This window comes from Typopeltis vanoorti, chromosome 6 (genome assembly GCF_054136105.1).
Source record: "Typopeltis vanoorti isolate ZY-2024b chromosome 6, IOZ_Tvanoo_1.0, whole genome shotgun sequence".
NCBI lineage: Eukaryota > Metazoa > Arthropoda > Arachnida > Uropygi > Thelyphonidae > Typopeltis > Typopeltis vanoorti.
The window spans coordinates 65,778,716-65,791,039 of record NC_143554.1 but is presented as its reverse complement, the minus strand read 5'-3'; the positions used below and the strand labels follow the sequence as shown (position 1 = coordinate 65,791,039).

At 35.7% G+C, this 12,324-nt stretch overlaps 1 protein-coding gene across 1 annotated transcript in view; it reads left to right on the top strand.

Annotated features, from left to right (window-relative positions):
- Nucleotides 1-12,324, top strand: part of Nipped-A (Transcription-associated protein Nipped-A) — a 936,100-nt gene that overhangs the window by 727,734 nt on the left and 196,042 nt on the right. Inside the window, exon 50 of the mRNA XM_090393977.1 lies at nt 11,215-11,406. Within this exon, the coding sequence (XP_090250103.1) occupies nt 11,215-11,406 (192 nt within the window). The remainder of the gene's footprint in view (nt 1-11,214; nt 11,407-12,324) is intronic.

Below are 12,324 nucleotides of genomic sequence, written 5' to 3'. Positions count from 1 at the left end.
TTGTGGAGAGAATATAAAGACAAATATGATCAGCATAATCATGAGCAATACAAAGTGCAAGCAAGAAGGGTCACTAGTATGGTAAGAAAGGCCAAATTAGATTGTAATGGAAAAATCTGAAAGAGTTTTTGTTATGTAACAAGTGTTATATCTTTGTTATTTTTTGTTATTGTTAAAGATATTGTCTATTTATTTGTATCTTTCTTTCACACTTCCTTATATTTATTTATTCTTTTCCTTACTCACTTTTCTTATATAATATACTTCCTTAAGAGTGCCTTACTCAACTCTACCTAGGAATGCTTCCTTTTCGGACACTGGCAAATTTATTTTTTATTGCTGCACCAGCCAGAGTCCTATAATATGAGTTTATTCAAAATTCAGGGAATATTCCTAGGTTAATTGGCATTCATTCTAATATACACTAAATAGATACTGGTACTAATTGCAGTCATGGCCAATCTATTACTCAAACACTTTCATTCAGTTTCCTTCCGCTATGGTTCTAAATTTTTGCAAATGGTAATTTGAATTCTCGAAGTCAGGCATATACAACAAAACATGTTTATTGGAACAAATTACACTTTATAACTATAATTGGAATAGGATACTAAGCTTTTCAAAATCTCTTGCTAAGTTAGTTACTCAATGCTAATTTAACAAGGCACTCACAGATCAAATTGCTAGTCACACACAAACTATAAAACATTAAAACTAGCTAACTATGTTATTCTAAATCAAACTCTTATTGCATGCTACATTTAAAAACATCTTACAATCTGTTACTATTCTGGTATAGATCATCTACAAAATTTCAAATTCACATAAATCTCAGTCACATGCAGCTAAAACTTCACTCCTGACATTCCTTTGTTCAGCAGAATTACTCTATCTCAAATTACAAATCCTTATTATAGTCCACTATGAATTGTCCACTTAATATACTCTAACATTAAATTCTGTCTCATTCAAACATATAGTAAAGGTCTTTACGTTACCCAATCTTTTTCCGAAGGTCTGTTAACGGCCACGTGTTATTCGGGTTCTCCTTCGCTCGGTTGCTTCTGCAATAGGCTTATGACTACGCCGTCCGTTTTTCATTCTTCCAGACTCGAACTTATCACTGCCTCGATACAGTGTTGTCTCTACTCCTACTTGAGTGGGACATCCGGCGACTGGTACAATTTCTGTGTAGGCCGATGATTTGCGTGCTGCTCGTCATGGAATCTTGTTCAGCTTACTCAGAATGGCTGTCTGCTATCCGGCATTATGGGACCCTCTCGCTCATCCTTACTCTGTCTGCTGGTCAGGAATCCTCAAGGTGAAGTCAGGAACAACCAGAAAAAAGCCCCGCATTGCCTTATATTTCGTCCCTTCTTTTCCACACGACCCTTAGTTTTTATGCCCTCAAGATGATCCTCAAAGTCCTAGCTGCCGTTAGGTTGTATTCTAGGGAATCCCGCTTGCATCATCTTCCTCGTACGTTGTAGCTTGCGACATTATGGCTGATAAGTGCGTATGTAACTCGACCTTTGCACTCGTACTCTTAACTTCTTTGGCGACTTATTAAGTTTAGGACAGCTTAATGGGACAAGATTATACTACTATTTCCTTATTACAAATTCACTAATCCAATAATCCTTCAGTTTAGTTTTCAACTACAAGATTTTTCTAGTGCGATTTACATGTTATTACACAACTTCCTATACTACATAAATTCAGAACTGTGTGCTGTTAATCAGGTATTATCTGAGTTAGCCAAATTCTTATGTTAGACTCTGAATGAATAATTTCTTAAAATTCGTCCATTCAGGATCTAACACAAGTAAGAGGGAAAATGACTAGGGTGAGATGACTTTATGTAATGTTGATGTGACAGAGACGAATATCAACATTGAAATAGATGATCAGGAAGTGTGCAGCATATTGAAAAATATCAGCATGAACACATCAGTGGGACTGGATGGCATGTCAGCCCATGTTCTACTAGAATGTTCAAGTGAATTGGCATTACTTCTGATGAAGTTGTTTAATCTAACTGTCAGTTCTGGGTTCCAAGGGAGTGGAAAGAGGATAAGATAGTGCCATTGCATAAAGGTGGCTCCAAGACAGAGATGGCAAACTACAGACCAATTAATATATCAGGGGAGGTTGTTAAAGTATTGGAAAAGTTGGTTAAAAGTAAAATCCAATAGTGGGTGGATAGAAATATAATACTCTTTCTGGGTAGCATGGCTTTATAAAAGGTCGGTCTTGCCTTAGTAATTTACTAATGTTTTATAATAGAGCATCAGATAAGAGAAATACTACACCATGATACGGTTAGACTTTGCAGAGCCATTTGACAGAATACCACATGGAAGACTATTACAAAATTTGGAGCAAATGGGAATGGATGTGAAGTTAGTAACATGGATAGGAGGATGGCTGAGTGTATGGTGGAGTTGAATCTAGGAGAATGAAGGTGGCTAATGGAGTACCTCAGGATTCTGTACTAGGGCCACTATTTAATATGTATGAGCTGCATCCAGAAAGTAAGGTCTGTTCAGAATTTACTCATCTCTCTCATCTCATCTCTCTCATATCCAAATAAGATATGAGAGAGAGCTCACACTGTTGACCACTTTAATTTTGTTCCATTATCATTTGTTGTCTTCTATGAATAATTTATAATTGGTGTGATAAAAAAAAAAAAATTTTAAAAAACCCCACTAGTTGTGAGGTTCATGGTGTGATATGGATTTTGTTGGCACAAAATAACAGTGCTGCTGAAATTCACCGACAACTGTGTAGGGTTAATGGGCATAATGTAATGATTGACAGTCGGTGGTGTCATTTCTTGATTGTGAGCATAATAATGTTCACAATCAAGAGTGCAGTAAGTGCAGTAATTGTGCGACAAATTATTTGGTGGTAAGAGTGAACACAAAAATTTCTGAGAATTGTCATTTCACAATTACGGAACTTACTTTTGAATTTCCAGAAATTTCACGCTAAGCCATTCATGAAATCGTGATATAATAAGAAATTGTGTGCCAGATGTGTTCCAGAAATGCTGACCGATGCACATAAACAGCAACAAGTTGAATCAGCTCAAAAATGTTCAAAACAACAACCAGTGCAGTGGTGCCATTCATCACCCCTGAAAGCAAAAAAATTCAGTCAAAAAAAAATGATGACCACTGTCTTCTGGGACAGAAAAAGGGATCTTCCTCGTTGAATTTCTTCAGCAAGGAACCAGAATAACTTTTTGCATTCACACTTTCCACAAAATCGTTTGTCACCACAATTGGCATTGTGGGAAAAGGATAATGATTCTTTCCTTTCATGTCTTTAAAGCCAATCCCTGAACAGTGATGAACTCTCTCTACTTAGTAAAGGCCTAAAATTTGCTGTAGTATCCAGGACAGTTAACAAATTGGATTTTATATACATATTGACATAGCCATAACATGGTAATCATCCAAACCAAATTTTCACATCCAAAAGGAAGACTATGGACCTGGGAACATTCAAATGGTTCTCATTCCCAAATAGACCATATCAATGGAAAGTGGATCAGATTGATCAAGAACTGTCAAGCATATAATATGGTTGAACTAAACTCTGACCACAGAATAATCAGTGCCCACATTAAACTTTTACTAAAAGCCTCTAAAAATAACAGACCTAAAAAGAAACAAGACAACTGGGACAAATTAAATAACCCACAAATTGCAGCATCTTTCCACAGCACATTAGAAGACAATATGAAAAACATTCTTAAAGATCCAGTTAATGAAAAGTATAAGGGTATCTTTGAAGCAATAAACAAACATCCAACAAAATTCTTGGAAACAGCAACAAAAAAGACTCAGAAAAATGGATTACCCCTGAAACTGAGAAATATATAGATGAAAGAAATAAAGATAAACTAGACATTTTAAATAACAAGATCAATGAACTAATGATCAGAGACAAAGAAAATCAAATAAATAAATACTGCAAAGAACTTGAAAATTATAATAAAACTGGAGATACTAGAAACACTTTTCAAATGATAAATTATATCTGGTACCACAAAACAAAAAGAAGTGGAAATATTGTCACACATGACAAAAACGGTAGACAGCTATCAGTAAATTCAAACTTGATGAAAGAATGGGGAAACTACTTTCAAGAATTACTCAATGTTGATAATCCCCAACATTCAAGTCAGCTGTCAGAGCAGAAGCTTCCAAAATTGCTGGGTATAATACATATTCCAATCTCGCCATAATGAATCAAGCTTTAAACACTGGAATAATACCTCAACCATGGAAAGAAGGCCTTATTGTCCCTATATCCAAAATAGGCAGTCTTAATAGAATGGATAACTACAGAGGTATTACTTTGCTATCAACCACAGTTAAAATCTACAATAGAATGATACTCAATAGAATAGAACCTTACTTAACACCACTTTTAAGAAAAAAACCAAGCTGGATTTCTAAAAAAAACGATGTACAGTAGAACAGATACATTGCATCAGAAGAATAATAGAAGGTTCATGTGATAAAAACTTATCACTCATTTTAACCTTTATAGACTTCAAAAAAGCCTTTGACTCCATTAATAGAGAAGCAATGTTTAAAATATTCAGCTTCTATGATCTACCCTTCTATGGTTTCTGTTTTAAAGATTACAGTGCTACAGTAATCTTTAAAACAGAAACATCTGAATGGTGACAACAGGAATCCTGCAAGGTGATGTACTAGCACCTTATTTGTTTTTAGTATGCTTGGACTACATATTCTGGACCATCAGCACAGAAGATCTTGGTTTTAACATTAGAAAATCCACCTATGCCATGCAAATAACTCATCTTAGCTTTGCTGACAATGTTGTACTTATTGATATAGAACCAACAAATGCACAAAAACATCTCAATCAACTAGAGGCACAGGCTAAACTTATTAGTCTGCAGATCAACATCCAAAAGTCCAAAGTATTCTCAGTAGGTTGTGAAAACTTTATTCTTCTTATGAAAGGATCCAAAAAGGATTACTAACTTAGAAAGAGTAAAGGACTTTCAATACCTTGGATCGTACATCAGCAATACAGAAAATGATATTAGAAAACGTAAACAGCTGGCTCTAGTCTTCCATAACAAACTCTGCCTCATCTGGAAATCATCATTAAAGACAAAATTAAGACTATACCATTATGTCCAGGTTTTGAGACCCATACAAGAAAATGGATTTACTGGTTGCATGGTACTCAAACCTGGACAATAAGCACCAAAAAAAACCACAGATCTAATTAACTCCTTTGGAACTACATGTCTCAGAGTGATCATTGGATACACTTGGATGGACTGTATCACTGACTCTGCTGTGCTAAATCTGGCTAAGCAAGAACCACTTGTCAGTATAGTCAAAAAACTACAGCTCAAATGGCTTGGGCATCAATTCAGACATCCTGAAGTTTCACCCTTTTTGGAATCCCTCATCCTGTACAAACCAGAAGATGGCAATCGCAGTAGAGGAAGACCATGCAAACAATTTTGGCAATACATATAATATAATATATGGGCACACCTTTCTCGCATTCGTATAGTGAAGATATGTAAGTTCTTTTCACTTAAACTTTGATATCATCCAGGTCTAGCTACTCGCTGATGAGACCTCAAAAAAAGGTTGAAAGTGGTCTGGGCAGTGACCTCTCCTCATAATGTAAAGCAGTATTACATCTCCTAGGAGCTGTGTGTTTTTACATTATGAGAAAATATCAAGGATAGTGAGGGAGCTTGCTCCACCTTTGCTTCGAGTTGCCTGGGTGTTGTGCTACCAGGTGGTCACTTACGCTTGGATTCACCGATAGTTCTTCAGCATGAAACTCTTACATCGTAGTTTTCGATCTTAGAGTTTTGCATACTTTGCAGGAGAAATTCCTACCCATTATCATGGCACTCTTTGCCCGTGTACTGCATTCTGGTTATTTTGTGTGGCAAAATACTTTTTATTTGCAAAAAGAATGCACAGCCATGAACTCGCAGTTATCCCTCCCTTCCCCAATTGCTAACTTTTATATTTTAAATTTTGAGTTATGTGCTCTAGATTCCTGCACTTTAACACCCAAAGTCTGCCTTAGGTACGTTGACAATCTTTTCATTATTTGGCCCCAAGGTCACCAGACATTAGACACTTTCCTCAGCCACCTAAACAAACAACATAAATATATACAATTTACAACTGAAATTGGAAGTCAGAATACACAAGATAGGAAGTGTGAAAGATCGCGAGAACTATAGAACTATTAGTTTCTCTCATGCAAGCAAGATTTTTTAAAGATAATTCTAAATAGGATTGAGCCCAAAGTCAAAGCAGAGATATCTGAGGAACAAGCAGGTTTCAAAAAGTAAGTTCCCTTTGCCTTAGGCAGATCATTGAGAAGTACAAAGATTTTAGACTCCATTTGGTAATGTGCTTCATAGACTACTCCAAATCTTTTGACTGCTTTGGCATATGAAATTATGGGTTTTCCTCAACACATTATCAAGTTGATGGCTAACTTGTACAGTGAGTAAGAAACCATGGATTAACTGATTGGCTTCAGGTAGGCAGGGGATTTAGTCGAGGATGCCTATTTTCTCTTCACCTATAAATTAAAGATGCCAGGAAATTATATTCTTGGTTTAATCTTATATTCAAGTGTAAGCAAACAAAATTTGCATACGAAGTATCTTTACGACTGGGCTACTTGTATACAGAGACTATGACTTCACATCAGTTGCCTTACTATCCCAGAATATAATTTTTTGGCATCTTTAATTTATATTATAACCAAGTAAAAAAACTTTCAATGTCTTTCTCCTTGCATATTTAGTATCTATGCTGAGGACATCATGCATGTTGCATTGGATGAGCTTAAGACAGGAATTAGGATTAATGGCAGATGTATCGATAACCTGAAGTATATCGATGATACAGTGTCCCTTTGTAATAAAGAGAGGAACTACGATGAATCCTTGATAGGGTTAATGAGATCAACAAAAACAAAGGACTTAAACTCAATCTTAGCAAGACAGATTATAGTTCTCAAAGGAAATATAGACAGGGAAGCTCCTGAGAAACAAGTGTACCTTAACAGACAAAGAATTGAGGAAGTCAGCAAATTTATGTATCTGGGATCCATCATTAATATAAAGAATTGCTGTTCAGAAAATGATTAGGAATGGCTAAAACAACAGTGACAGACTTGTCAAAAATTTAGAAGGATGGATTTATTTTTACAGAAACAAAGTTGAGAATTCTGGATTCAGCTGTTCTTTTTTCTTTTTTTTGAAACAGTGACTTATGGATGTGAAACTTGAACCTAAAGAAGTCTGATAGGAAATGGATAGCTGCTTTTGAGATGTTGTGTTATAGGAGACTGTTGAGGATCTCATATACTGAAAGGTAGACAAATGGATGGGTTTTAGAAAGGATTGGTTGAACTTGAAGACTCCTTTAGAGTATTGATAGAAGAAAGTGGAAATATTTTGAACACACAGAAAAGAGAACTCAAAGAAGACTAAACTTCTCAAAATAGTAATAGAAGGTAAAGTTCCTGGAAAAGAGAAGTGATAGACCTTCAATGAGATGGATGGATGGTGTGTCTGGAGTAATGGTCTTCAGAAAGTTGAAGCTTCCAGGGGAGCATGCAACAGAACCATTGGTAAACATTGATGTGGCTCATCAATGAGGAGCGGAATGACCATATGGCATCTGATGATTACCAATGATTGAATCTATGGATGGATGAATGTGATCTCTCTTTTGAAAAGAGTTCTGGTCCAGTTTTGTTCTGAAGTAATATTTTGATATTACAATATTTAGATAAGGGAAGTTGAATTAAGATCTGTTTTGCAGAAAAATGATTAAGTTATCATCCTTGTTCCATCTAAAATTGGCATGGAGATCAATATTTAAAGCAAATTGTTGTGAAAATATTGAACCTTAGGAAGGGAACTAAGCAGTACAAGGTTTGTATAAGTAAGAAGAACGGTATGTACTATGTATGGTTAGGGTTTGAGGTCAGGAAAGGTAATTTATTTATATAACAAAGATGTTACAAGGGTGTTCTGAAAAGTTCTTGGTCTAACAATGAATAATTTTGTCCTCTTTGGTGCTGAACATCCGGCTTCTGTCCACTGTTTTGGCTGCTGTTTGAATTCTGGTGTGTAATGGTGAATCCAAGTCTCATCCATAGTAATAAATCGATGCACAAAATCAGTTTTATTCTTGTTAAAACGCTCCAAGCACTGTTCAGGGATTTTCATGCAAGTGCGTTTTTGATCTACTGTGAGCAAGCACGGCACCCATCTTGCGCAGAGCTTTTTCATTTGCAATTCTTCGTGCAAAATATATCCTACATGTTCTTTTGAAATGTCTATAGTTTCAGCAATTTCATGCACTTTGACTCGTCGGTCATTCAATACTATATTGTGCACTTGATCAATGATTTCTGGTGCTGTTAAACTTTTTGGATGTCCTTCACGTGGATCATCTTCAAGGCTGGTATGGCCATGTTTAAATTCGGCAGCCCATTTCTTAATTGTCAAAAACGAAGGAGAAGAGTGCCTAAACTTTTCTGAACTTCAAATAAATTTCTTTTCCTGTTAACTTCTTTTACAAAGAATTTGATAACCACACGATACTCAATTTTATTCATTTCAAGGGATACAGACAACACATTTGCTTCAGACAGCTGTATAAAACAAACTATTTGATAGAATGACTTGCAATTTCACATGGATGCTTATGGTTGAGGCCAAGAACTTCTCAGACCACCCTCATAAATGAAAGAATAGATTCTAGGAGCTCCTCCTTTGTTGGAATAAGTATAAGTCTGCATAGAGAAGAAAAAACAAAATCTCATTACCCACTTCACAGAATGTAGAAGGCCAATGGAATGGTGATTTGCTGAGTAGTCTTCAATGCCAAACCTGATGAAATGGAACTGTTGAAGCGGATTGATTGCACTTTTCAACCCATTCTGCAGAGTATATCCAAAAGTGGCCATTACTTTGGAGATCCATGGTGGATTTAGAATAGCAAAATCCTTATTGTTTACCATTGATTAAGTAGGCTTCCGGATGGTAGCTGCTAATGATTTTTTTCCATTATTTTAGAGTGGACTGAAGTGAGGACAGGGGTTGATAGTTTGAAAGTCTTTTGCCTTCATTTTTTGAATAGGTTAAGTATAGGATTTTTTCCATGTTGTGAAATAAATCGCAGAATGCAGAGATAATATACAGGATATTGTGTTGGATCATATCTCAGGAATCATATCTTGGGATATGATTCCTGAGATCAGCTGGTCGATACAATGAGAACTTAGAAGACATTTTGTTGGGATCTAATTATTCAGGACTCTTTTGTTGTCTTTCTAGAAGAAAACAATAGGAGGCAGCACACAGCGCATTGTTTCTGGTATAGTACAAGGTAATGATTTGACTTGGTCTTTGGTGTAGGAATTGGAAAATAGAATTATGCCATGATATTAGCTTCTCGTTTAGGTAATGTTAGAATGTTCCCTCTGAGTACCACTTCAGTATTGAGAGAGGTGGAAGCAAAGTTATGAGGTTGAGAGTAGGGGAAAGAACATTCCCCAGAGAACAACAGATTGAAAAGATGTATAGCATGATATTTAAGGATTAATATCCTGAAGTTCTGTTTCTCTTCCACTGAAGGTGTATTACTTCAAAACTATATGAAATTTGTATTTGTATTCTCATTCAGGATGTGTATCATATAATTGTTCATCTCAGAAATTTGTTAGAAGCTTGAGCTTTCTTCTTTAGATAACTTCTGACTTTTAACTGGTGTAAAATAACTAAATAATTTAAACCCTATTTCAGTACTCAGGAAAAGGAGCTGCTTTCAGTTAAAACCATAGCATATATTATATAAAAATAGAAATAGTTTTTAAAACTAAGAACTTTTATTGTTAAATGACCATAAGATTTAATGATTACAAATACAAAGGTCAACAAGTTTCACTATCCACTGTCTAGCATTTTCAAGGCTGTACTGGTGTGAAAACAAATGCATCAAGTTACATGAAAAACGTACACTTTAGTAACTGCTAGGCCATTACATTTGATAATTCGTGTTTGATGGTGTTCATGCGTTCGAATGCTTCAGTCAGAATCTGGTACATGACCACGTGTTGTGTAGTTTTTCGCATATTGTAGTTCTGTTGAGCTGAGAGAATTGATGAGATATTTCCATATGTCTTTAAAAATAGCACCTTGATTTCTATTTAAATTATTGCCTGTGTGTAGCACCACTGCTGCTTCTTTGAAAGTTCTGTGTCTGTAGTCATTCTCGATGTAAGGCATAGAACTGTTTTTCCAATCTATAACGTTGATTTGATGTTGAGAAATGATGAGCTAAACCAGGTGTGATGATTCCATTGTGATTGACATCCCCCCCCCCCACACACACACATGTTCCTTCTGTCTTGTTTCAAAACTTCTAGAGGTCTGTCCAATGTAAGAAAGGCCACACGTGCATGGAATTTCATATACTCCAGGAAATTTGAAGAAAGGCACCTCATCTTTGGGTGATCTTAAGACTGGTCTGATCATGGTAGTTGGTTTAAAAACTACTCTGATGTTATGAGCTTTTAACATTTTCGCCAATTTTGTGGATACTGAATTAATATATGGAATGACAGCTGTGGACACATATTGGGACTCCGTTCTACGTTGTTGGAGGTTGTCTTTAAAAAACAATTTGTTTAAAATGTTAGAAGGCTATCCATTCAGAGATAGAGTGTTAGCTATTTGTGACAGTTCTCTCTGTACATCTTCTTCTTTCGAAATAGACCTTAAAGCTCTATTACAGAGCATATGAATGATGCTGTGTTTTTGTGAATGATGATGGTTAGATGAATGTAGATATCTACCAGTATCTGTGGGTTTCTTGTAAATGGACCGTTGGACATTGTTATCTTCTCTCCTCACCAGTATGTCAAGAAAGGGTAGTTCTTTGTTCTTCTCCAGTTCCATAGTGAATTTGATTGTATTAAGAAACACGAGAAAGTTTTCCATGGTATCCTTCCAGATGATGAACACGTCATCGACATATCTAATAATACTAACAAAAACTATGTAGAAATAGTTTTTGTTAGTATTATCAAATTTCAGGTATTAAAGGATTTTTGAATTTTACATACAAGTGAGTCAATTATAATTGTTAATTTCAGATTGAACTCAACTGTCCTAAAGAACAGACTTGGAAAATGAACATGTATCGAGGATATTTAGCAATCTGCCATCCTGACGAACCTCACCTTAACATGGTTGAACGTTTGGTAGAATTGGCAACCTCATTTTGCATTAGAGAATGGCGACGATTACCACATATTGTATCTCATATTCATTTGCCAATTCTTCAGGTATTTATTTTTTCATTCTCTTCTTTTTTAAAAAATTACTGTCATTACTTTCAGTAAAAGATATTTATTATAATGTATAAATATTTAGTCATTGACAAATTATTCTGTGTCTAAATAATTCTTATTTACAACTTTCATGTGAGTAACATATTCTCTGAAATTAATAATGGTACTTAGATTTGTCAACATGTGTCTAGCCACCCCTGAGATATATAAGTATGTGTGTGCAGGTATGATTATGAAGAGCTGAGTGCAGTTAACAAGGTTTTGTATCTGAATTGGCAGGTAATGGCATTATGTAAGGGTAATTGTGAGCCTAAGGGGATGTTGAAATGAATGTACACAAATATGAGAAATAAGGGAGAGGAGTTTTTAGCATTGGTCAGCTCAACTTGGCCAAAAATTATTGGCATCAGTGAGGCCTCATCGGAGAACGATGTAGTTATGAGGATAGAATGTAATAGATATTGTATTTTCAGAGAAGATAGAAGAAATAGGACAGGAAGAGGGGTATAACTAATTTTGGTTTGAAGAACTTCAACAAAATTAGAAGTTAAGGAAGATCTGATGGGAATGGTTTATTTTAGGCTGTCTGGTGTGAGATGGAGGCCGATAGGATAAAATATATTGACTGCTGCTATAGACGGGGGGTCCAGAAGAATATGTGGACGACATGCATCAGCAGATTAGCACAATGAGTGCACACTGAGCAATTATCATGGGAGTCTTCAACTGTGGTGATATAGATATTTGAGGAGGAAAGGGCACATGGTGAAATTGGAATGGAATTTATATAGTTACTAAGGGATAATTACCTAAAACAGCACGTAATGGAAGGACTAGGAGTTTGAGAGTGTTGGATCTGGTAATAGCATCAGAAGATCTCTTTGTAACTGCAGTAGTAATTCTACCTCCGAT